General features: G+C 30.4%; 2 protein-coding genes and 1 long non-coding RNA gene across 3 annotated transcripts in view; 1 reads left to right on the top strand and 2 right to left on the bottom strand.

The window, feature by feature from the left end:
- The window catches only part of LOC130893172 (histone acetyltransferase KAT7), a 34,791-nt gene extending 16,414 nt beyond the window's left edge, over nucleotides 1–18,377 (bottom strand). The window contains exons 1-6 of the mRNA XM_057799052.1: nucleotides 18,261–18,377; nucleotides 17,725–18,202; nucleotides 16,294–16,536; nucleotides 15,723–16,237; nucleotides 14,834–15,131; nucleotides 12,991–13,370 (exon numbers count right to left, since the gene is read on the bottom strand). Coding sequence (XP_057655035.1) covers nucleotides 12,991–13,370; nucleotides 14,834–15,131; nucleotides 15,723–16,237; nucleotides 16,294–16,536; nucleotides 17,725–18,202; nucleotides 18,261–18,278 — 1,932 coding nt within the window. The 5' untranslated portion in view covers nucleotides 18,279–18,377. The remainder of the gene's footprint in view (nucleotides 1–12,990; nucleotides 13,371–14,833; nucleotides 15,132–15,722; nucleotides 16,238–16,293; nucleotides 16,537–17,724; nucleotides 18,203–18,260) is intronic.
- Nucleotides 18,378–18,597: 220 nt separating this feature from the next.
- Nucleotides 18,598–26,211, top strand: LOC130893171 (rab3 GTPase-activating protein non-catalytic subunit). Its single transcript, XM_057799051.1, has 8 exons — nucleotides 18,598–18,777; nucleotides 18,827–19,051; nucleotides 19,142–19,700; nucleotides 19,760–21,303; nucleotides 22,580–22,818; nucleotides 23,215–23,437; nucleotides 24,100–24,938; nucleotides 25,030–26,211. Exons 1-8 carry the CDS (start codon nucleotides 18,693–18,695, stop codon nucleotides 25,174–25,176), a joined length of 3,861 nt encoding a protein of 1,286 aa, XP_057655034.1. The 5' UTR covers nucleotides 18,598–18,692; the 3' UTR covers nucleotides 25,177–26,211.
- Nucleotides 23,180–27,371, bottom strand: LOC130893174 (uncharacterized). The gene is made up of 2 exons (XR_009059158.1): nucleotides 27,042–27,371; nucleotides 23,180–24,544 (listed from the first exon to the last, which is right to left on the bottom strand). It is a non-coding gene; the product is annotated as an uncharacterized LOC130893174 (long non-coding RNA).
- Between the last annotated feature and the right edge of the window lie 11 nt (nucleotides 27,372–27,382).

Genomic DNA, 27,382 nt, shown 5'->3' with positions numbered 1-27,382 from the left:
AATAAATTTAGGTGAAAAATGTATATAACCTTTTTTGTAGAGCTTTTAATAAGCTTCATTTTTTGTTTAAAACTTTTTTTTAAAAAATCGATAGTTTCGAAGATATTTAGTAAAATATCTCTCTTTCGCATTTGGTGAAAATTAGATTGACTCCTGTCGGGATACTTTGGCTCATAACACCCAAAATAATAAATTTAGGTGAAAAACGTATATAACCTTTTTTGTAGAGCTTATAATAAGCTTCATTTTTTGTTTAAAACTTTTTTTACAAAAATCGATAGTTTCGAAGATATTTAGTAAAATATCTCCCTTACGCATTTGGTGAAAATTAGATTGACTCCTGTCGGGATACTTTGGGTCATAACATCCAAAATAATAAATTTAGGTGAAAAATGTATATAACCTTTTTTGTAGAGCTTATAATAAGCTTCATTTTTTGTTTAAAACTTTTTTTACAAAAATCGATAGTTTCGAAGATATTTAGTAAAATATCTCCCTTACGCATTTGGTGAAAATTAGATTGACTCCTGTCGGGATACTTTGGGTCATAACATCCAAAATAATAAATTTAGGTGAAAAATGTATATAACCTTTTTTGTAGAGCTTATAATAAGCTTCATTTTTTGTTTAAAACTTTTTTTTAAAAAATCGATAGTTTCGAAGATATTTAGTAAAATATCTCTCTTTCGCATTTGGTGAAAATTAGATTGACTCCTGTCGGGATACTTTGGCTCATAACACCCAAAATAATAAATTTAGGTGAAAAACGTATATAACCTTTTTTGTAGAGCTTATAATAAGCTTCATTTTTTGTTTAAAACTTTTTTTACAAAAATCGATAGTTTCGAAGATATTTAGTAAAATATCTCTCTTACTCATTTGGTGAAAATTAGATTGACTCCTGTCGGGATACTTTGGCTCATAACACCCAAAATAATAAATTTAGGTGAAAAACGTATATAACCTTTTTTGTAGAGCTTATAATAAGCTTCATTTTTTGTTTAAAACTTTTTTTACAAAAATCGATAGTTTCGAAGATATTTAGTAAAATATCTCCCTTACGCATTTGGTGAAAATTAGATTGACTCCTGTCGGGATACTTTGGGTCATAACATCCAAAATAATAAATTTAGGTGAAAAATGTATATAACCTTTTTTGTAGAGCTTTTAATAAGCTTCATTTTTTGTTTAAAACTTTTTTTTAAAAAATCGATAGTTTCGAAGATATTTAGTAAAATATCTCTCTTTCGCATTTGGTGAAAATTAGATTGACTCCTGTCGGGATACTTTGGCTCATAACACCCAAAATAATAAATTTAGGTGAAAAACGTATATAACCTTTTTTGTAGAGCTTATAATAAGCTTCATTTTTTGTTTAAAACTTTTTTTACAAAAATCGATAGTTTCGAAGATATTTAGTAAAATATCTCCCTTACGCATTTGGTGAAAATTAGATTGACTCCTGTCGGGATACTTTGGGTCATAACATCCAAAATAATAAATTTAGGTGAAAAATGTATATAACCTTTTTTGTAGAGCTTTTAATAAGCTTCATTTTTTGTTTAAAACTTTTTTTTAAAAAATCGATAGTTTCGAAGATATTTAGTAAAATATCTCTCTTTCGCATTTGGTGAAAATTAGATTGACTCCTGTCGGGATACTTTGGCTCATAACACCCAAAATAATAAATTTAGGTGAAAAACGTATATAACCTTTTTTGTAGAGCTTATAATAAGCTTCATTTTTTGTTTAAAACTTTTTTTACAAAAATCGATAGTTTCGAAGATATTTAGTAAAATATCTCTCTTACTCATTTGGTGAAAATTAGATTGACTCCTGTCGGGATACTTTGGGTCATAACATCCAAAATAATAAATTTAGGTGAAAAATGTATATAACCTTTTTTGTAGAGCTTTTAATAAGCTTCATTTTTTGTTTAAAACTTTTTTTTAAAAAATCGATAGTTTCGAAGATATTTAGTAAAATATCTCTCTTTCGCATTTGGTGAAAATTAGATTGACTCCTGTCGGGATACTTTGGCTCATAACACCCAAAATAATAAATTTAGGTGAAAAACGTATATAACCTTTTTTGTAGAGCTTATAATAAGCTTCATTTTTTGTTTAAAACTTTTTTTACAAAAATCGATAGTTTCGAAGATATTTAGTAAAATATCTCCCTTACGCATTTGGTGAAAATTAGATTGACTCCTGTCGGGATACTTTGGGTCATAACATCCAAAATAATAAATTTAGGTGAAAAATGTATATAACCTTTTTTGTAGAGCTTATAATAAGCTTCATTTTTTGTTTAAAACTTTTTTTACAAAAATCGATAGTTTCGAAGATATTTAGTAAAATATCTCCCTTACGCATTTGGTGAAAATTAGATTGACTCCTGTCGGGATACTTTGGGTCATAACATCCAAAATAATAAATTTAGGTGAAAAATGTATATAACCTTTTTTGTAGAGCTTATAATAAGCTTCATTTTTTGTTTAAAACTTTTTTTTAAAAAATCGATAGTTTCGAAGATATTTAGTAAAATATCTCTCTTTCGCATTTGGTGAAAATTAGATTGACTCCTGTCGGGATACTTTGGCTCATAACACCCAAAATAATAAATTTAGGTGAAAAACGTATATAACCTTTTTTGTAGAGCTTATAATAAGCTTCATTTTTTGTTTAAAACTTTTTTTACAAAAATCGATAGTTTCGAAGATATTTAGTAAAATATCTCTCTTACTCATTTGGTGAAAATTAGATTGACTCCTGTCGGGATACTTTGGGTCATAACATCCAAAATAATAAATTTAGGTGAAAAATGTATATAACCTTTTTTGTAGAGCTTTTAATAAGCTTCATTTTTTGTTTAAAACTTTTTTTTAAAAAATCGATAGTTTCGAAGATATTTAGTAAAATATCTCTCTTTCGCATTTGGTGAAAATTAGATTGACTCCTGTCGGGATACTTTGGCTCATAACACCCAAAATAATAAATTTAGGTGAAAAACGTATATAACCTTTTTTGTAGAGCTTATAATAAGCTTCATTTTTTGTTTAAAACTTTTTTTACAAAAATCGATAGTTTCGAAGATATTTAGTAAAATATCTCCCTTACGCATTTGGTGAAAATTAGATTGACTCCTGTCGGGATACTTTGGGTCATAACATCCAAAATAATAAATTTAGGTGAAAAATGTATATAACCTTTTTTGTAGAGCTTTTAATAAGCTTCATTTTTTGTTTAAAACTTTTTTTTAAAAAATCGATAGTTTCGAAGATATTTAGTAAAATATCTCTCTTTCGCATTTGGTGAAAATTAGATTGACTCCTGTCGGGATACTTTGGCTCATAACACCCAAAATAATAAATTTAGGTGAAAAACGTATATAACCTTTTTTGTAGAGCTTATAATAAGCTTCATTTTTTGTTTAAAACTTTTTTTACAAAAATCGATAGTTTCGAAGATATTTAGTAAAATATCTCTCTTACTCATTTGGTGAAAATTAGATTGACTCCTGTCGGGATACTTTGGGTCATAACATCCAAAATAATAAATTTAGGTGAAAAATGTATATAACCTTTTTTGTAGAGCTTTTAATAAGCTTCATTTTTTGTTTAAAACTTTTTTTTAAAAAATCGATAGTTTCGAAGATATTTAGTAAAATATCTCTCTTTCGCATTTGGTGAAAATTAGATTGACTCCTGTCGGGATACTTTGGCTCATAACACCCAAAATAATAAATTTAGGTGAAAAACGTATATAACCTTTTTTGTAGAGCTTATAATAAGCTTCATTTTTTGTTTAAAACTTTTTTTACAAAAATCGATAGTTTCGAAGATATTTAGTAAAATATCTCCCTTACGCATTTGGTGAAAATTAGATTGACTCCTGTCGGGATACTTTGGGTCATAACATCCAAAATAATAAATTTAGGTGAAAAATGTATATAACCTTTTTTGTAGAGCTTATAATAAGCTTCATTTTTTGTTTAAAACTTTTTTTACAAAAATCGATAGTTTCGAAGATATTTAGTAAAATATCTCCCTTACGCATTTGGTGAAAATTAGATTGACTCCTGTCGGGATACTTTGGGTCATAACATCCAAAATAATAAATTTAGGTGAAAAATGTATATAACCTTTTTTGTAGAGCTTATAATAAGCTTCATTTTTTGTTTAAAACTTTTTTTTAAAAAATCGATAGTTTCGAAGATATTTAGTAAAATATCTCTCTTTCGCATTTGGTGAAAATTAGATTGACTCCTGTCGGGATACTTTGGCTCATAACACCCAAAATAATAAATTTAGGTGAAAAACGTATATAACCTTTTTTGTAGAGCTTATAATAAGCTTCATTTTTTGTTTAAAACTTTTTTTACAAAAATCGATAGTTTCGAAGATATTTAGTAAAATATCTCTCTTACTCATTTGGTGAAAATTAGATTGACTCCTGTCGGGATACTTTGGGTCATAACATCCAAAATAATAAATTTAGGTGAAAAATGTATATAACCTTTTTTGTAGAGCTTTTAATAAGCTTCATTTTTTGTTTAAAACTTTTTTTTAAAAAATCGATAGTTTCGAAGATATTTAGTAAAATATCTCTCTTTCGCATTTGGTGAAAATTAGATTGACTCCTGTCGGGATACTTTGGCTCATAACACCCAAAATAATAAATTTAGGTGAAAAACGTATATAACCTTTTTTGTAGAGCTTATAATAAGCTTCATTTTTTGTTTAAAACTTTTTTTACAAAAATCGATAGTTTCGAAGATATTTAGTAAAATATCTCCCTTACGCATTTGGTGAAAATTAGATTGACTCCTGTCGGGATACTTTGGGTCATAACATCCAAAATAATAAATTTAGGTGAAAAATGTATATAACCTTTTTTGTAGAGCTTATAATAAGCTTCATTTTTTGTTTAAAACTTTTTTTACAAAAATCGATAGTTTCGAAGATATTTAGTAAAATATCTCCCTTACGCATTTGGTGAAAATTAGATTGACTCCTGTCGGGATACTTTGGGTCATAACATCCAAAATAATAAATTTAGGTGAAAAATGTATATAACCTTTTTTGTAGAGCTTATAATAAGCTTCATTTTTTGTTTAAAACTTTTTTTTAAAAAATCGATAGTTTCGAAGATATTTAGTAAAATATCTCTCTTTCGCATTTGGTGAAAATTAGATTGACTCCTGTCGGGATACTTTGGCTCATAACACCCAAAATAATAAATTTAGGTGAAAAACGTATATAACCTTTTTTGTAGAGCTTATAATAAGCTTCATTTTTTGTTTAAAACTTTTTTTACAAAAATCGATAGTTTCGAAGATATTTAGTAAAATATCTCTCTTACTCATTTGGTGAAAATTAGATTGACTCCTGTCGGGATACTTTGGCTCATAACACCCAAAATAATAAATTTAGGTGAAAAACGTATATAACCTTTTTTGTAGAGCTTATAATAAGCTTCATTTTTTGTTTAAAACTTTTTTTACAAAAATCGATAGTTTCGAAGATATTTAGTAAAATATCTCCCTTACGCATTTGGTGAAAATTAGATTGACTCCTGTCGGGATACTTTGGGTCATAACATCCAAAATAATAAATTTAGGTGAAAAATGTATATAACCTTTTTTGTAGAGCTTTTAATAAGCTTCATTTTTTGTTTAAAACTTTTTTTTAAAAAATCGATAGTTTCGAAGATATTTAGTAAAATATCTCTCTTTCGCATTTGGTGAAAATTAGATTGACTCCTGTCGGGATACTTTGGCTCATAACACCCAAAATAATAAATTTAGGTGAAAAACGTATATAACCTTTTTTGTAGAGCTTATAATAAGCTTCATTTTTTGTTTAAAACTTTTTTTACAAAAATCGATAGTTTCGAAGATATTTAGTAAAATATCTCCCTTACGCATTTGGTGAAAATTAGATTGACTCCTGTCGGGATACTTTGGGTCATAACATCCAAAATAATAAATTTAGGTGAAAAATGTATATAACCTTTTTTGTAGAGCTTTTAATAAGCTTCATTTTTTGTTTAAAACTTTTTTTTAAAAAATCGATAGTTTCGAAGATATTTAGTAAAATATCTCTCTTTCGCATTTGGTGAAAATTAGATTGACTCCTGTCGGGATACTTTGGCTCATAACACCCAAAATAATAAATTTAGGTGAAAAACGTATATAACCTTTTTTGTAGAGCTTATAATAAGCTTCATTTTTTGTTTAAAACTTTTTTTACAAAAATCGATAGTTTCGAAGATATTTAGTAAAATATCTCCCTTACGCATTTGGTGAAAATTAGATTGACTCCTGTCGGGATACTTTGGGTCATAACATCCAAAATAATAAATTTAGGTGAAAAATGTATATAACCTTTTTTGTAGAGCTTTTAATAAGCTTCATTTTTTGTTTAAAAAGTTTCGGCATACATTCTAGCAAAATCAAAGGGTTCATTTTTTGAAAACTACACCCTTGTTTCAAACATAAAAAATTTGAAAACCGAATTGAAATACTACAGAATCCTTTGTCATTTTTTTCTTTCACTATATTTTTCGCGTCAAAATGGACTTACTATAACGCTGAATTTTTCAAAAATTAAAAAACAGGCACGTTCGATTCATTCCATCATAAACAATAACCCCGCCACTGGTTATTTTGCATAAAAGAACGAAAACTTTTTTTTGCCAACACTGCATCTTGTGTTATTGTCTAATTTATGAACGTTACTTTGAAAAAAAAAAACTTTAAAAGGCCGTCAACAAAATTAATTATATATCCCGCGATGTAGTTCTCAGAAATACCAAAATGTTTCAGACAACAAAACATGCTTATAAACAAAATTAACAACTGGAATTTTTACGGCCAACGTTCCCACAGAAACAAGAAAAAAATCATTGAATTATGGCAAAGTTTCGTATTTATTTGTTGCAGTTTTCTATAAAAATAAATTTCGCAAACTATAAAATGTTTCTGTCAAAAAATAGAAGCTAATACATTTTATTCATTTCCTAGATATGTATTAATTGAACATCTGGCAAAAATTCCCAGACGATGATTGTCGATGAAAAAAATGCAAAAACCGATTTGTTTGGGTTATACTTCGAAAATATTTTCACGAAAATTAATATCGATACGTTTATACAAGGGTTACTACTAAAGTATATCAGATAGCTTTGTGGGTGCCAAACAATTTCCATCAATTCGATGTTTCGACAGTTAAGTCTTTTCAAGATGGGTTATGGCTAACTAAAAATCATATAAATATGATACTAGTAGCGCCTTCTATGTGTAAGCTTTGCTAATCTGTCTAATTCACGAAACTATTACTTCTCCCTCGTTTATCACACTCTATTTCTCTCTAATCTATTCTGATTGGATCGAAATGACGTCGAACTTTCGAGTAGTACGAATGGCAAAAGAGGAGAGGGGAATAGGGCGTGGTGCACTGATACTCCTTCTCCCTCGTTTATCACTCTCTATTTCACTTCAATCTATTCTGATTGGTAAATGGTAAAAGAGGAGAGGGGAATAAGAGTGTGGGCGAAAACTTTTAACTGGTAGTGTATTTTACAGAATATCAAATTATCATTAATTCCAATTTAAACTAAAATAAATATAAAATACTTGAAATTTTCGTATTAAACTAAAAGAATAATTTTCCTCCATAAATTATCGACTCGTTAAGTCGACGTATTTATTTAATTACATCATTATGTAGTTCTAGTGAAATATCACGAGATTTGGCGACACCGCACGACTGGCGACGGGTGTCTCGACGCCATAAGGGTCAACGTCCTCAGCCCTAGACACTAGCACGAACAGGTGCAGGGGGCCCATTCCACCGGAGTTTTATGCGTATAGGGGGGAAACTCTCCAACAGTCTCCTCCAATTTTAAACGAATCTCTTTCCGCGTGGAGTACGTCGTTCGGATTTATAAGTGGAACTGAGACAATTGGTAAAAGGTATCTTTTTACAACACGCACTATACGTTATTATAGGGGGGAATAAAACCTCATTGTTATTGCGAAAATGTCAATATAAAAAAAACATTATACAAGATACCATGACTCACACATTAAATTGTTGGGAAACAAAAAATCGAATGAGTCATCTTATAAGTTGTATACGAATCGGATACTCTATAATATTTCAAGTATTTCCGTTGATTTCATATTAGAATCGAAGACTAAATACCGATTAAATAGACCAGTCAACCAAATTACTAATTATTTAGTTGGGGTATAGAAAGTTTTAATATAATTACCACATCGATATACAACAACAATTTATTTTACTAGTAATGCCGGTTATGCAACCAACAATACACGCGTGTATTATATGTGGTATATTTCCGTATTTTTTTTTTTAGATAATTAACGAACGCTAAATAGTTGAAAATAAAATATATATGAGGATTAAAAAGAAATATTAATCGGATTAAGTGGAGGAGTAATTAACAACAGGAAATTTCGTATTATATAACTATTGTCCCATACAAAAATAGTTAATAGAGTTATCGTACCGTAAATAAATTATTGACCCTCTTACGTATGGGTAATACCCAAGCTCTTGAATGTTTGGTCAAGATTACAATTTTAAACCGGATTTGAACAATGATATCGTTTTTTTTATTAGCCACCAATGGCGTATCATTTTAAATAAAAATATAAAATATCGTTTAATCAAATAACGAAGTCGATGATTTGCGCACTGCTACAGGAACTAATCATCTGATCACGATTCGACCAATAGCAACCGAATACAACTGTCAGTTATGTATAATGAAGTCGACGTTGCCATATTGCGATTTATCGTAAAAAATAATTTTTGACGTTTTATTTTCTCGTAATTAATTTCTTATGAGAATACACAAAAAAAAATATATTTAAATTAGTAGCAATAACTTTCGACTCGACTAACAATACGTGGAAACTGTTGATTGTTTTAAAATACATATCAACCTCATTTCGCTTTTACCATCATCGTATATCGTTTAGTTTATAATTAAAAACGATCGAACCGTTGTCCATTAAAAAAAATTCGATACGGTCGACCGCTGCCTGCTGACGCCATCGACCGCTGGCCTCCGTGTTTCTCGGAACAACATTCAAACCGACCGACATACTTTGCAAATCACAAAACCGTCACTAGTCCAGTCGAATTAATTTTAAATTATTTTATTTATTTAAATAACGTATTTTTACGAGTTTACTTTCTTAAAGGAACGTTTCAATATAATTGACAGTACGTCATTTCGGGTGACGACCCAACCAAACGCCATATTGTCTTACGGGGGAGGGGCAAATATTGCGGTATTTACATTAAAATTTTCATTAGTGTTGCGTTTTATTTAATTTTTTGGTCGAAGTTATTAATTTCGATAAAAAAAAGGGCCCGAACAAATAAATTATACACGTTTGTAATAAAATATTAGTCCATCACGACAATATGGCCGACATTACAAGGTCTCTCCCACAAAGCATAGGACGGCCTACTTAAATAAATTTGTCAGAATGTCTGATGACGTCACAAATTACGCTTTCATGTAAACCTCACTTTATAACCATCAAACCACCAAAAAAAGTGGAGTGGAGCCTCAAAAGATGGAAAAAATATTAACTGGACTCGGATAAGTTCCCGTCAATATCACCAAGATGGAAGCTTTCATAAGATATCTACACGCTGCCTGGCTGTAAATTGTGACGTCACAAAATTGGATTATATTAATAGAAATGGACCGTCCTATTATTTGTGGAAGCGTCCTTGACTCCAAATGACGTATTTATAATAAAGATGAGAAATAATTATTAATATATGAAATTCGACGAAATTATATGATTTATATCGGAAACTGGCAACGTCGGTGTTGTGTTTCTATATTTTTGAGAACTTTTTATGAAATCTTTTTGTTATAAGGTCATTTTTAAAAACAATCTTTTTATCATTTTTCAATAATAAAAAGTAAATTACGCTGAAAAGTGCTCCAATACTGGGAAAAATATTTTTCTTACTTGATTTCTTGTACAAGACGAGAAAAGTGCTTAAAAATAAAACGGTGATGTGTTCATCGCGGCCTTCCAAGGGCTGTCTAGACAGTCACAAAAGGGGGTTGGTTGCAGCGGAATATGTATAGAGAGAGGGTGGTGGAATCGTTCCACAAAAGATAGGATACGAATGTCTGGAAGACGAGACACTTTGGGATGAGGTGCACTACGTCCCGTGGCTGTTTTAGATGCGGAGGTATACGAAGAAAGGGACTTTTTTAGATATACGTACAGTTGTATTCATTATAAATTACCCACCCTTCATACTAGTACACAATTTTTGCACTCAAGTGAATTATGCGAAAGTATTTATTTGCATGAGTCATTGACACGAAATTAAGAAAACCCAAAAATTTACTATAAATCATTAACACCTATTAAAATCATTAAATTAGAAAATGAAAACAAAAAACTAATGGAACATTCCAGAATGATGTCGTAGGAATTGGCAGTTCGACTTTATTTACTGGGTGGCACAAATTCGATTACTTAATGCATTTTTCATTTTTAAATTCCTAAACTAAAACAAATTTATCGGCACTTTACACCACCTCTTAATATCAAATAATATTCACTTCGATTCAATGTTTCGAAATTATAGCGAATAACAATGTGAAAAACTAAAAAAAAAATCACAATTGAAAAACTATTTACGTACGTTAACAAAGCTTTTTTGTGCCACCCTGTCAAAAACGCCGTCACGTGTTCTAGAATGATCTATTACGTTTAAAACCTCCAATTAATCTTCTTCTTTTTCAACGAATATCAGATCTTTGTCATTACTCACAAAAAGTAAAGAATTAGATTATAAAGAAGTCACATTTATCAATAATGAAGAACTTAAAGGTATTTATGGAGATTTAAGAATTTTTTAATGATTGAATAACGATATTAAGTGAGGTTAAGATATGATATCTTTGTAGAATAATAAAAAAAATAATTTAACCCCTAAGGTGTGAAGTACGTACATTACTGATCATTTAAAGACATTTCAATAATAATCCTAACCTCACAAATTGTTTTTTCTCGGAAATAATAACAACGAGAATGTTTCTAATAACATCATCGCGATAAAAATGCATCATCGTCTTTCGAGAACTACTTAATATCTTCTAAATGTCGAACAGACATTTTTCCATTAAAACCGTCGACACCGACTGCCCAATCGATTCTTATGAAACTGCATTTCAATTTCCAAGTATCAAAAATGGACATAACGAAAAAGAGAAGACGTCTAGTCAGCTAAGTGTGTCGTTCCGGGAATCTCTCAATGATAATGTCGCTCCGATAAAAATACCATCATTTCGAATACGAGGGTAACACAAAATTTCATATAAAGAAATTATTTATCGTTTTTATGATCTAAATTAGTCTTCGATTCATGGTTAATACTAAATAAATATTAAATAATGAATTATGAGAATGTTTATTGTTCATATTATATCGTCAGTGCAGTATAACCTAACTTATTTCGAGTTAAAAGTCGGGAGTTAAATAAGAAACGTTATTCTTGAGATTTTAACAATTGAATTTACATAATTCCTGTCACCTCGATGAAAAATGAAATTCATAAACCACCAGTTGGCCCATTCGTGGCCCCTACTACGTCCCCCAAATTGATCCCCTCGCCGGACATTACTAATTCGTAAATATTTCGAAAAGTTCGTCGACCCGTCGATTGCGACGCGTGTGCCGAAATCATGCGGTTTTTTCTGCATTCATCACCACTCTGTGAGTGATCAGAACCAGATTCGGACTAGCGCGAAAGGACTGCGAATTGCATTGAAATAAAAAAAAAATTAAAACTTGTTTTTTTTATAGGAATATGTATAGAAAGTACTTAAAATAAGTGAGAATATGGAAAAAAAATTAATATATACTTTATGTTACAAATATTAGGATAAAAAACTAAAGTTTGTTACGTTCAAAAATGATAAGTATTTAGAATTTTTTTAGACATTTGGTTTTGGTTTTAGCCAAAGTATTTAAAAAGAAAACTGTAAACAGAGACCTGTGTTAGTAACACAAGTAGTTAAATGTCTTCCGATACTTCAATCTGCACCTTCAAGTCCTTTCATTTCGATTTCTTCATCTATTTTGCTCATTAAACGTCTTCTAGATCTTTTCCTGTCTACTTCTCCCCTCAATTTCCACTTGATGACTTCCTTCGGTGGTCTGATATCCATCATCCTCCTCATATGTCCAAATAAATCTACTTATGATCTCTGTGTGATTCCCTCAAGGTTTACAACGTTCAATGTCTTCCGGTACTTCAATCTGCACCTTCAAGTCCTTTCTTTTCGATTTCTTCAGCTATTTTCTTCATCCTACGTCACCCAGGTCTGTTTCTCTCCCTGGTTTCCTCTCAACCAAGTACTTCGGTCATCTCATATCCACCGTCTTCTTCATATGTCCAAATTATCTCCTCAATTCTAAATCTCTCAACCAGAAATCCAATGATCCTCTGTACACATACCGTAAAATGTCTTTTTGTTCTATTTCGACATGCTTTCATCCTGATTAATTTCCAGGCCCCGTTTTATTAGTTTCCATGTCATATACTTCAGTCTTACTAAATTACTACTTGATTGTTTACAAAACTCAGCGAATAGAGGCTGCATATTACGAAGAGTAAACCAATGGTCCTATATTTACCCTTTCGATACTACAATGATTATTTGGGGGGTATTTTGACCATTAAGTTATGAAATTTTCACTATAAATCAAAGTTGGTACCTCAAATACCCCTTGGAACACTAAATACCTTTGTTCGATACAAGAATTTTCTGTAATAATTTTTTTTTCTGGTCCCTGTAGGGCCCCAAAGTTTTTAGACCGTAACTAGTGAATTTCAACTATTTTTCGTTTAGTTAAATACGAATTGAGTAGAAAAAAAGAAAAGGTGATAGTCTGAAATGATTCGGTACTCACCTTACTGAAATATCCAACTGTATGACACCCTTCGTTATCGGTCATAGTCATTACGTAGAATAAAAAAGGTTCCACATCGTAGTATAATGTCTTGTGATCCAAAAAGAATTTAGCAAGAAGGCACAAATTTTGACAATATTGTTTGTATCTTTTCCCGTCGACTTCCCACACTGATATTTTATCTTTTCGATAAACTTCTTCTCCCGGAGGATGTCGCCATACGCATTTAACTATATGACGGTGGAGGATGGTATACGATTTCATATATCGTAAACAGAATTCGCAAATGTAGAGTTTTGGAAGGCGAGCGTAATCCTCGGGGTACGGGCTTTGATACCAAACTTCCATTTCGAATTTTCCCATTTCTATATATTTGGTACCTATAAACAAATCGTTGATAACTTTCTTTGCCTAGTTAAAAATTGTAAAATAATTGTTCAAGGGATCTAAATATATCGATTTAAATTTATAAAAGCAGATAATGGTTTTAGAAATAAAATTTGAAAACATCGTAGATTTAAATAACTTAAAACAATATCCGTTATGACTGTGATTCCATGAGCCGTGAAAACAAAATTTTTATTTTGTATGTTATATTGAGAAAAAATTGAAATTTATAACATGAAATATAAGAATAACTTCAAAACAATTGAATGAAATTGACAAATATATCTAAAAATACGCTTTATTTATAATAAAAAATATTTAAATAAACAATCTCACTATATAGTGGCCTGTCGGTTTCTTAACCACTGCCAATAATTGGTTCACACACATATCGAGATAATCGAATGATGTTGAGAATCATTTAAATCGGCTGTCGATAATCAGAATTACAAAATTTTAATCAAATATTTATTTTTTTTTTTAATTTAAAAGTTATTATTATTAAAGTTATATTAGGTAAATAAACGCTGGTAATGTAAATATTGATAACTATAAAAATTTAAAAATTAGAAATCGATTGTATTCTGATTAAATAATCGATTATCGTGTCAAATTCTTATGTCATTATTATTTGTGTTTACATTATTATAAACCGATTTTGAGGTTATATTATGTATCACCAAAACCATCTTATTTTTTTTGTTATACCTTATCTTGATTTTAGGTTTCTTATCATAGAAAATATTTGTTATTTTAAACTGATTTTCTAAGAAGAAAATAGGCCTAAAATCAAGATAAATCATCCCGAAAAACATATAAAGATGTATATGAAGCAAGAAAACCTGTTTTAGTCAACTTAAAAATGACTATATTCTTTTAACTGATAAAAAAATTATTGATGTAGAATTTATGTAAGCAGGTACTAAAATGTTTTGACGATCAATTTTTGTTCTAAGTAAGTACATTAATTAGAATTTAATTTATTTAAGGTTATAAGGTGGCATAACCACTTTTCCCCGATAATTTATTATGCTTAACATCAACAAAGGAAATTACTCGATGCTGATGTCAAAGGTTATGATCAACAGAAGAAAAATGAAATTTTGTGACGTAAAAATATAATGAAATTAGAAAATACGCTATAATCGATGCACTATTTCAATAGTGATCAATTAAGAAGTTAAAAGTGCCGTGATTCTACTGGAGTTTAAACTAAAACCAGTAAAAACCCATTTCCTACATCTGTTGAAGAGTTATTGTACAAAATTCAATAAAAAAATGAATAATATCATGTTATTAAAAATTTTTTCACCAATAGTTACAACTTTTGACAATTCCTGAAAAGTTTAGTGCAAATTTGAGGAATTTTAGTATTTTTTAGCCTTAAAATAGTCTATTAAAACAAGTATAAAAAATTTAGGATGTTTTTTTTTATTAAATTATAACTATTATTTACCTTTAGAACTTGGAAGGTTCTTCAAATCATCCTCGATCATATCACTGGCTATAGCCTGTGCGTCTTGGAACAATTTCAAATCATATTCGGGCACAAAGTTCGTCAAATCGGGTTCTTTAGTTTTGTCTACACACGGTTTAATATCTTCAGTAGATTCAAGTTTAAATTTTGCTCTTATATCTCTTATTTTCTGTAAATACTGTCTTTGTTCTGAGCTAGCGTGTGGTCTCGGTGTTTTTTTATGAAATTCTAAAGCTTTCTTTCTAGATTCTTCCCGTTTCTTTCTCTCCTCAAGCCTCTAAATTAACAAATAAAAACATGGGCTCATGGAAAATATTTTACTAACCCATGGGTTCCTAGACATACTATTATAGAAGGATATGATATAGCAGACATATTTGCCAAAGTAGGATCAGATAAAGCCTTCATAGGATTTGAACCCTTCTGTGGAATCAGCTATAGGACAATAGACAATATCTACAGGGATTCAGACAGGTAAAGATACTCCTGGAAACTATTAATATTGACAGAAGGCTCAGGGCAGCTCAAATAAGGGTGATATAATATATTTTAGAGAGAACTGTGTCATATTACCCCTTAATCTATATAAATTAATTGTTTTAGTGATTATAAATCGATATTCTTACATTTATTTGAATATAAAATATAAATTGATGATTTTAATGTTAGAAAATTCTTCGGGAAACTGTTTAAAAAATTTATTAGGGTGTTTTATAGCTGAAAATTCATAATTCGTTAAAAAGAATTGACTTGGTTTTGAATATTATATAGTTTGATTATGAATAACACATTTTTTTGTACTAAAAGGGGAAAAATTGCTTGTTCGGTTGTTACCCCCAGTTAAATTCTAAAATATTAGTATATTTACCTCTTTACATTTTTCTGGTGTTAAATTGTGATACTTTGGACAAGCTTCTAACGTGAAATGTTTTTCATATTTTCCACTTAAATGTCCAAAGCCGTCACAACCTTCCAGGGGACACATTCGTTCTTCTTCTACTGGCGATTCGCTGTTTTTGTGTTTTCCTTCATTTTTCTTTTTAGTTTTCCCTTTTCCAACTGCTGGCGCTTTTTTCACTGGCGATCTAGATAAAGATCTTTTAGTACTTTCTGTATCGGAGTCGGTGTCTGAATAAACATTCTTTCCGGCGTGTTTGGATTTTCTTATACTTGCTGATCTGGTGAGTTTTCTAGGGGTTCTACTTTTTAGGGTGGCGTCGTTTTCTGAATCAGTATTCGCAGTCTCTTTGTGAACTACTGAAGGTTTTTTTACGGGTTTCTTGACTATTTTTCTAGCATTTGCTGTTTCCGATTCGGCGCTACTTTCACTTTCTGAACTACTACTGGAATGTGATGCTGTAGATGCCGAACTTGCTGATGAATCTAAAGGAAATAATGAAAATATAGTAAACGAACGGAAATATTAAATAAATCCTCACCAATAGTTTCTTTGGATTTTGGTTTTTCTTCTTTTTTTTCATTTCTTATTTTTTCTACTGTTCTAGCTTTAGCTCTTGGTTCGGGTTTGACTTTTATTTGGTGGACATCCTTGGGAGGTTTTTCTTTTGTAGAATCAGATTCAGAACTATTTTCGGGTGAAAATATGCTTTTTTTCTTGTTAACATCGCTGTTATTATTCTTGGCGGCGACTTTTTGAGCTCTTATTTTAGGAGGCTCCTTACCTAAATCATCATTTAATTTACACTGCAAGTCAAATGTTTAAAACTGACAAGGGTGTCGAGTCTTCTCAGTTTAGAACAAAATTTCAATTGAAAATGGAGGTTTTTTACTGCATTAGTGGGAATTATAGTCCTCCATGAACTTTTCTTAGAATATGCGTTGTAAATAAACTTTCAACCAACAGCTTTGGTACTCAATTGTCTTAGTTAGTTCGTTGAAACATTTTTATCTTGTTTAAGTGAAAGGAATACTTGTTTTGATACCTTCCAATAGATTATAAAAGTAAACAAAAGATGATTTGTATCAAATTGAATTACTTTGACGCATATCCTAGAGTAAAATGATTCATTACAATGCAGGTAAAAATTTTAAGATCAACTTTAATTAATCACCCAATAAAACATTTTTTAACAATCAATATAATTGAAAAGCATAAAGAAATATTAACAGTCCATGCTAAAAATGGCTATAATTAACTTAAAATTTTTCAACTATCAAGCTATTCCCACAAAAGTTCAATAGGATTGAGATCAGGGCTCTGAGGAGGCTAAAGCATGTTATACTGTTCCTTTTTCATAATTCTGTCAATTTGATCAAATCTCCAGTTCCAAGGCTATAAAAATACCCCCAGAGCACAATTGGGTAACCACTAGGCTTGATTGTTGGGACTACACAGTCTGGCATCATCTTCTTCTTGAGCACTAAATGTGAATTCTTTGTTTCTAACTGAATAGCTCAAGCTTGGATTCAAAGAACTTTTTTAAAATCTTCTTCATTACAATCTCCTCTTGTTTTGTGATCTTAGCAAAAGTTTTTGACTGGCGACACCACCATACAACTTTGCATCTCTTTATCACCATTTTACTTTCTCTGATCGAGCTTTTGTGGCATGAACACAAGTCTTAGAAAGCTTCAATTATAAAACAATCTCACGTTTAGATTTGCTTTTATTAAGGAAAAAACAATTTCAGAATGCACTTCACTATCAATTTTACGAGATTTTCCCATTTTAAGACGCCATTATTTGTGAAGAAACCCATGTAACCTCAGGTAACGTTAATTACGTGTTTTTAGAAGCTAAATATTGACTGATTGGGAAACAAAAGCAAAACAATTAGTTATTAGCACATCATAAAATATTATTTCTACTGTACCACCTGGCTCTTTTGTCAGTGTTTGAAAATACATACCTCTAATTGGCACTTGCTTCTGTTCTGGTTTAGTTTTAGCTGCAGTTGCTTTTACTGTTACTTTCCCTGAAGGTTTTGAAGGAGAAGTTGATTTTGGAGTAATTGTAGCACTGCTTTTTGGTTTTACATTACTTTTTCTCTTTGGAGGCTGTTTTTTAATATCATCATCTTCATCTGTTGAATATACTTTCGATACTGTTTTATTTGTTTTTGCAGTCGCAGCTTTTTTTGGTGCGGGTTTCGATTCTGAAGTTTTGCTGGCAGGAGTTTTTGTTTCCGTACTTTTTCTAACATGTTTTTGTATTGGTGTCGGTTTTTTATTATTAGCCTCGGCGTCTGATTGGGGTTTACTTGAATCTTGAGAAGTTGAACTATCGGATTCACTCGATGATGATGACTCTGAGCCACTAGATGAAGAGCTTGAACTCGAAGAATTTGATGATGATGTACCTGAACTAGATTCGGTCGAGCTGGCACTCTAAAAAGAAATAACAGAACTATTTCTTTTATCAAAATAAACATATCGTGATTTGTACCTTTTTTCGATTAGCCATTCTATTTACCAGCTCTATTCTATTATTATTATTTATATTTACAAAAATGACTATATTGACAGCTGACAAATTGATGTAAAAATATAACTCTTCTTTTTTTAAATTGTTATATCAATTCACTATACATTGTAGACGTTTTTGCACAAAGTGCTTAGTAAACTAGAACGCAACTTCTATAATAAATTAAATAAATTATAACGGCTTTTCTACTGCAGCACAGAATTAATACCAATTCTAAGGCTGGTGCCTTTTATGGTTTATAAATCTTTTATAGATTGGTAATCAAAGGTGATCTATATTGGCAATAGCTAATGTCTCTTTGACAGTGACAATCATCTGGTCAATGTGGAACACAAAAGGGAAAGAGTTGTCAAGACGTAAACAAAGTAGTATGCAGTATTTTTCTTTTTTAAAATGTCGTCTGAAATTCGTGTGACATCATGTATAAAAGAAATAGATAAAATAAGAAAGTGTTTATTCCCTACTGATGACCACAGAGGTAAAATAAGACAGTTTTACATGATTGTTATTATTAATATAACTTTTAGGCACTGATAGCTGGTTGCATTTTTGTAAAATATCTGTTGCACCTACGGGTGATTTAATTGTTATTGCAAACGATAGAAAAATTGTTGTACTAACTTCAAAATGGGATCCCCAATCCTCCATGAATATTTTCCAAATATTTCATTCCGGATATATTCACGAATACGATAAAGTAAAAGCTGTTTTATGTGTATGTGTAGTAGATCAAAATGGAAACAGTCGTCTTGGTAAGTTATACACATGTAAATATAAAAATTCGTATCAATTTTGTTGATTTTACACCTTTAATCAAGATATGCTTAGCTAATTATTTACAGGCGCAGATTGGAATTGCATTATTGTCGGATTTGATTCTGGTCATGTTAGATTTTACACGGAAAATTGTGATTTAATTTTCGAAGAACAGTTCCATGCTGAAAATATCACGACCATAAAATGCAGATCTCAGCATAACCCAAGATCTGATTTATTGCCTAATTTACATCCAGAGGAAATTTATATACAATACCAAAGTATCTTATGTGTTCTTAAAGGCCCTCAATTGTTTTCCACTTTGAGACACTGCCGCTCGCAACCAGATAACAATGACATAGTACGAGTAGTACCTAAAAAATGGGGCTTTCTTGACCAATCTGTTATAAACGATTCTGCTGTCGTAGGGTTAAATCTCTCTAATACATTCGATCATTTATTAGTTGCATCAACTTCTAGAGGTTTCAATTCGAGATGTAGCAACGTGCCTCCGACTAACACTATAGTTGTGGCAGCTGGTTCAAAACCATTTTTAGGTTACCATTTCGCGTTCGAAGGTGGTGGTATGCCTGTTTTAAGTGATGTAGCTAAAGCCGTCGCTATGAAATTAAAATCTACTCTACCGTGAGTTTTTTTAAATTTATTTGATTGAATTAGTAGAAAAAACATTTTTAATATTTCAGAAGCTGGTTAGTTGGAAATAAGAATGTACAAGAAAAACAATTATCTGTACCGGTACTACCGGCTGATGCTATGACTTGCAGATTTGGGCTTTGTGATTTAAGACGTGCCGCTACTGATATAATTCTTTCAGCTGATCATAGATTAGCCGCCGTATGTGATAGTTTAGGTCGCATCCTACTAATCGATACTTTCAAAGGGATAGTTATTAGAATGTTTAAAGGTTATAGAGAAGCCCAGTGTTCGTTTATACAAGTTCCAGATGAAAGAAGATCTAAACATAGATTAGGAAACAAAGTTGCCCACTTTTTGGTGGTGTATTCACCGAGAAGGGGAACTTTGGAGGTGTTTTCTCTCCAACAGGGGAGTAAAATTGCGATTTTTTCCGCTTCTAAACATAGTAAATTAGTGTATATAAATTACGGTTTAGTAGGTTTTACGAAAACTTTAAAAAGTCAATTTGTTTGTCAATATACCACTGTGTTTATAGATGGGGACGGTTTAATTAAAGAAATATCTATCCCATTTCATTTCGCTTTGTCCGAAAAACATAATAAAAGAGCTAGAGATATCCATTTATACAAAAAATATCGAAATCTACTGAAAACCGATGCCGATAATGATAAATTATTAAACGAAGCATTGAATACCTGCACGGAATTAAAAACCACAGAAGGAAAAAAACAAATGGTAGAATTGTTGTTGGAAAATAAAAACGTACCCCCAGAAGTGGCTATTTCTTGCGTTAAATATTTTCTGGAAAGTTTAGAAGGCGAAGATACGATAAATTTGAAAATATTGTGCCAAAACTCTAATCTCCTATTAGAATTATTCGTTTTCGTATCAAATTTTGAAGGAAAAGATACGGAAAAAAGCCACACAGAACAGGATGAATTTTCTGTAAAAGTAGACGTAAAGGAAATGTCTAATCTACAAAAACTTCTAGATCTAAGCGTCACGAATGATAATATAAATTTACCTGAAGTTCACGTGAAGTTTTCCAACGATCACAAATTTTCCGGGGCCGAATTTCTTTCCATATTCGATTATACAAAGTCAGATTCAATCGTCCTCAAGCCTAAAGTAGACGAAGATTCAAAATTCAAAGCTTCGGAAATATTATTTAAACCTTACATAGAAGGTACGTTCGCAAACATTTCAGAGCTACAAGAAAGGCTAGTGGGCCTAAAAATACCGACAGAACATCTGTTTGATCTACTAGTCAATTATTGGGTCAATAGGTCGCTTCGTATAGATCTAAACCTCGAAAAAGAGATACAAAGATTATCGAATATGTTATATATATTATTGAAAGTATCGAATGAAGATATCAATCCTGAATATGGTGAAGTTTCTACGTTTTGGTCGAGGATAAGAGAATTTTTGGCAATTTCTTCTAGACCTTTTCCAGCTCTTATGGCAGCCATTTTGTGTAAGAATGTAGCTAGAAAATTTGAGATAGCAGTACACTTGGAGGAGTTCGAGAACAATTTAGAAGATATGGAAGTACTGACACAAGAAAACGTGGAATGGTCCTTATTGATAAGTAAGTGCTCCTATTTCAAATAATTTATAACAAAAAAATTCTAAAATAAGGTTTTTTTTTATTGAAATAGTACTAAGACTCATTGGATGATTCGAGTAGGACTTAAAATGTCTCTAAAAAAGGTCAAAAATTATTTTAAGAATATTTTACTGCATAGCGACACTCCATTTTAGATATATTAGGATATTTAGGACTTGGAATGCCTTTATAAAGATCATAAATCATTTTCAAAGTGACTCCAAAGTCCTAGAATTTTGTAATACTTTTAATAATCATTGGTTGTCTCTAGTAGGACTTCAAAAAGGTCATAAATCGTTTTAAAAACATTTTACTGTATAATCATTCTCCATTTTGGACCTTCTAGGATGTATAGGACTTCAAATGACTTAAGGAAGGTCATAAATCATTGTAAAAACATTTTACTACAAAATGACACTCCACTTTGCATCTTCTTGGATATATAGGACTTTAAAAAGGACATAAATCATTGTAAAAATATTTTATTACATAATGACACTCCACTTTGAATCCTTCTGTATATATAAGACTTCAAATGCCTTCAAAAAGACCATAAATCATTTTAAAAACATTTTATTACATAATGACACTCCACTTTGAATCCTCCTGTATATATAAGAGTTCAAATGCCTTCAAAAAGACCATAAATCATTTTAAAAACATTTTATTACATAATGACACTCCACTTTGAATCCTCCTGTATATATAAGACTTCAAATGCCTTCAAAAAGACCATAAATCATTTTAAAAACATTTTATTACATAATGACACTCCACTTTGAATCCTCCTGTATATATAAGAGTTCAAATGCCTTCAAAAAGACCATAAATCATTTTAAAAACATTTTATTACATAATGACACTCCACTTTGAATCCTCCTGTATATATAAGAGTTCAAATGCCTTCAAAAAGACCATAAATCATTTTAAAAACATTTTATTACATAATGACACTCCACTTTGAATCCTCCTGTATATATAAGAGTTCAAATGCCTTCAAAAAGACCATAAATCATTTTAAAAACATTTTATTACATAATGACACTCCTTTTTGCATCTTCTTGTACATATAAAACTTCAAATGCCTTCAAAAAGGTCAAGAATTATTTTAAAAATATCTTATAGTGTAGTTACTTTGTTAGACAACCACTCGGAAGTGTTCGAAGGCAAAAGTTTGGGAAAATGTAGTTGAATCATTGTTTTATTTTATAAATTTGGGTAACTAAAAAAGGATAATTTCAAAATGGATGATTTCTAGGTAAATTAGAGGACGTTTCACTTCTAAACATAATACTTTCAATAAAACCAGTTGCCAAAGATTGTCCATTACCGAAACTTACACACAAAGATCCCGTTGTCAGTTTAAATTACGTATTACAAAAAGGAAAAGGATCAGTTAGTGAATTAGTAGCACAATGGTTGACAAAAGCGGGTATCAACCCCTTAAATATCAATTTAAATGAAGATCTCGATAAAAACGATGATGACCTTCTGAAGGTATTTATTTAACTTATTATACCGCAAGTTCTTCCAGTGTACATTCAGTAGTAAAAGCATTTTTCAAGGTGATACATTTCCCAGTGTAGCTTTTTTGAAAATTTTTAAATAAAAGTTTGTTTCTTTGAAAAATTGGGGTTAATATTTACCAGTTTGATAAACATATGTCTTTGAAGGGAAATTTTTAGGTTAGGATGCAAAATAAGCGACTAGGGGGTCAGATCTCGAAAAAATGATGAAAATAATTCGAAATTTTGATAGTAGGTTTGAATTTTTGCTAAAAGGAAAGTATTTTCGTTTGATTATCTTGCAATTTCTATTGCATTGTTCAATTTTAATGTTCCAAGTTGGAAACTTTGTATAATGAAATAAAAAACTTTATTTAATATTTTACAGGAAAATTGGGCGACAATAGATCATTCGATTAAAGAAGAAAATTTGTTTTTACATATAAATTTGTTAAAAAAACAATTTCCTTACAGCGTTAATTCAAATTATCTGTTAACGAACATGTCCTGGGAATATGCTTCGGCATGGCAAAAGGATATGCAAAATTTAGATTTATTAGAAGCGGCAATAAGTTGTTTGAATTGTATTAGAGACGTTCATATAAGACAAGGTAACTGAATATTTGTAAATTTTACTTCTTAGTCCTTTTTACATCCATTTCGTGATTATTTATATTGATTTCAGGTTTCGTTTAATAAAAAATTAGTCCAAAATAACAGATAAAAATTCCTCCTGTACAAAAGTAGACTCAAAATCGAAATAAATCATCACGAAACAGGATATGTATATGTATACAATGACACCAGGTCCTTTATGTGCTTCGGAAAGCTCAGTCATTGTCTTCGCACCATTTCAGCTTGTTTACTACCCTTTTCCATTTCTTTTGTTGTCCCTAGCTCTCCATCCATTAATTTTTTCATGTATCAATTTTTTTAATTTATCTTCTACATTCTTTTCTCAGTTTTTTTGTTTCCATTGCTTCCTTTTTCCATCTTATTGATTTTTTCATCTATCTATTATCTTTTTATTCTTCTTTCACCATCCTCATTCAGTTTTTTTTTGTTTCTATTGGCTTCCCTTTTCTATCTTATTGTATTAGACCCATTTTTGACACTTCTCGTACCACCATTCACTTCTCCGCTTGCCTTTTTTGCCCAAATTGAGCTAGAACTCTTATTTCAGAGTTTCCGGGTTATTTATTCGGTATAGATCTTTCTGTAATTTCTACAGCTTTGTTCGAGTATCAAAATCTGAATAAAAATTATTTTTTAGGTCTGTACCAACTAATATGGAACACCCATTTGAAAATAGTCAGCGAGAGTGCAAGCAAATTGATAAATAAAGTTGGAAAGGTTCCAAAGGAACGACTGTGTAAACAAGAGACCGGTCTAACAGATTACCAAATGTCCCTTTTTTCGAATATATTGAACAAATTCTTAGATTCGTTTATGCAGACCGCTATACAATCTCAAAGGGTTTCTAAAGCCCAGTTAAATTTCGAAAATATATGGGACAACGGCGGACAGCCTCTAGTGGAACTAGCAGTACAACAAAAATTGGTCAATTTCGAATTGTTACACTTACATTACCAACTCAGTTTAGTTCTATTGATGATAATAACGTTTTCCATTAAATATTCCAAACCGATAAACAATCTTTTCGATACTTCGGTTGGGAATTTATTCTTCACCGATATGCAGAAAAAATTGGAGATCTCCTGTAACAAATCAGATACAAAATTAAATTCATCGAGATCTCAATTCTTATTTAAAATAATATCCGCCAGTTTGGAAACTGTTACAGTGAATAATTCTGGAGAAATATATTCCACTGATCACGTTCATTGGACTAACAAATGTTTGGATTTGGGTGGTAGTTGGAATTTGGAGGTGGATGAATTGAGGAGGTACCAAGTAGTTCAATTGTACGTGTCAGGTTATGACAGTCTAGCTTACAGACAAATGTACATGGTGAAAGATCGTAAGGAGCTAGGAAAATGTCTACTAAAAGTCACAGCTAAAAGATTGTCCCACTATTTGGCTTCGTCACCGGATTATTGCCAAAATATTACATGTCTAACTACTATGGTTACTCATTACATGGAAACTTTGGTGAGTAATTGTGATTCCTATTTCCTAACCTAAAAATTTGACCGAAAAAAAAGTTATTATACCACCTCCGTATTAATATTTAATTTTTTAGGGTGAGGAATGGTGCGCCCCTGCTACTATAGGGGATATAACGGTATTAGCTAAACACACATTACATTGTTTCTCCGAAGAAGATAAAGAATACAAACTAGCTTATTATTTACACGATGGTTGTAGTACGATACAAAATTTACAATAATTATGCTATTAAAATTCTATTTAAATCGTTAACAGCATTTATAAGAATCCCGTGTACATATCTCTTGAATATACACCATTCTATTAACGTTATTATTGCGAGATTGTGGCAATTAAACACCAAAATATACTCTCTTTTTTTAATATACATAAACCCCAAGTGGTTCGTGGACTGTATTTATGTGGGATTGTGGAAATTAAACACTGAAGTATACTCTGTAGGTTGTATTTTATGTTTGTTGCTTTGATTTAGTTATGAGTAAAACTGAACGAATTTGTTAACTTTACCTTTTTATTTTACTTATGTATATTTTGAATTTCTTTTTACAACTAGTTCCCTGATGACTAATTTATAGTTATTCGAAAGCTTTGAATATATGTTAGAAATTGTATACTGTGGTGTTTTATTTCCACTATCCCACAGTAACGTTTATAAAGTAATAGGAAAATACTTTATTTCCAATTTACGTCATTTTATGTATTTTTTTTGGTTAGGTTAATCTGAGTTTTTTCTAAACTGGATCCTTATGTACATTAAAAACACTATACTGTGGTGTTTGTTTGCCACTATCCCACAATAACATTCATAAAGTAGTAGACAAAAACTTTGTTCCCTTTTTACCTCGTTTTATATATAATTTTTGGTTTCAAATAAGTTTTTTTCTTTAAACTGGTTCCACAATAACGTTTATAAAGTAGTAGGAAAAAACTTTATTTCCAATTTACATCATTTTATTCATAATTTTTGGTTTAAAATGAGTTTTTTTATAAAACTGGATTTTTTTTATTAGAATTACAGTATACAAAAAAACTTTGTGTTTTTAGTGTAAATTCAACAGTACTTTATGGTGTATATTGAAAAAATATGTTTAGTTGGATTTATACGTGATTATTTTAACAATAAATTTGCTATAAACGTTGGTGGTTTGTAATTTTGTTTATGATATGAATATTAAACGTGTTACTATATCTTTATTGAAAATAAAAATTTTATTTATTATTTTTTTAGTCATTAATAAAGGAAATTAAGAAATTATTTGTTTTCTATTTAATACACACCCTTCTCATTAAATCCGTGGGCGTAGCAAGGGTGGGGTAAGTACCTGTGATTAGCTCATTATGTATAATAAAAATTAAAGGGTAGGTACAAAATTTGAATTAAATTTGGTTGTAAACAATTTGAATAAAATTGCAGTGGTACAAAACTCAGTTACAATAGTAAAAGAATAAAATTATTTAAAAAAAAAGTAGCAAACATACTCTTAGAAGTATAAAATGGTCGTTAATGCATTTGAAAGGGTTGGCAATGCAACTATAAGAAAAGCTGCTTTTCAAATTACTTAGATTCATTAACAATGTCTTTGGAACAACGTGTTTCTGAGGAGAACTTATTGGCTCAAATTGCATCTACAGAAATACTTAACATGAAGTATGAACATTTTTTCTCAATTGTTATAATATCATTACAAGAAAAATTTGTCAAGTACTAAACTGCAGAAGTCTTATTTCCAGCCATAAAACACGTACTACGATTTAAGTAGCACAGCCCTGTACAAAGTGCCCTATCCAAAGGTCTTTTATTCAAGGTCCGCTTGTTGACCTTTGCAAGCTGAGTGTTCAATTTAAAAATGACAAATTATTAAAATATTTTTCCATAAATATTAAATTTTTGCTTTCTTTTACTATATCCACATTTTCTTTGTTTTATTTATATTTTCAAGAAAAAACTGATACAAAATACATATTTTATGAATATGTATCAAATATTAAACGCAAAGGAAAAAAATTAAAACAGTTTTTTAAATAACTATTTTCATTACTTCAGTTTAATACTATACTATAATGAAAATTGTTCAACTACTTTACCATGTTCAGTCAGCTATTAAATAAATTGTTCCTTTAATAATAATATTCACTACTTTTGCATTGAGCAAAAAAATCCAATATCGAAAAATACTTTATTCTTAAACCAATTCACAATTGCAGTGAATTCCGGCTCAAAATAAAATATTGAATAACTTCCATGATCAGCTGATTCTTCATTTTAAACGTTTAGTGGTAAAAAAATTGATAAATCAAAGAAAAATGTATTTAGCAATTTTCCTTTTATAGGTAAAATCTTTAAATTCATTTTGATTAATACTTAATAAAGTTTATTAAAATGGCGAATTTATTATTAGGGATTAAGTAACTTCCGCATTTCCGTA

This window comes from Diorhabda carinulata, chromosome 4, assembly GCF_026250575.1.
Source record: "Diorhabda carinulata isolate Delta chromosome 4, icDioCari1.1, whole genome shotgun sequence".
NCBI lineage: Eukaryota > Metazoa > Arthropoda > Insecta > Coleoptera > Chrysomelidae > Diorhabda > Diorhabda carinulata.
This window is presented reverse-complemented; position numbering and strand designations above follow the sequence as displayed.

Excerpts from the sequence above, each read along its gene's own strand:
- LOC130893171 (XM_057799051.1), top strand. The coding sequence starts at position 18,693 with ATGTCGTCTGAAATTCGTGTGACATCATGTATAAAAGAAATAGATAAA. Across the intron at positions 19,052-19,141 it reads AAATGGAAACAGTCGTCTTG|GCGCAGATTGGAATTGCATT; the intron begins GTAAGTTATACA and ends AATTATTTACAG. Across the intron at positions 24,939-25,029 it reads CTCATTACATGGAAACTTTG|GGTGAGGAATGGTGCGCCCC; the intron begins GTGAGTAATTGT and ends TTAATTTTTTAG.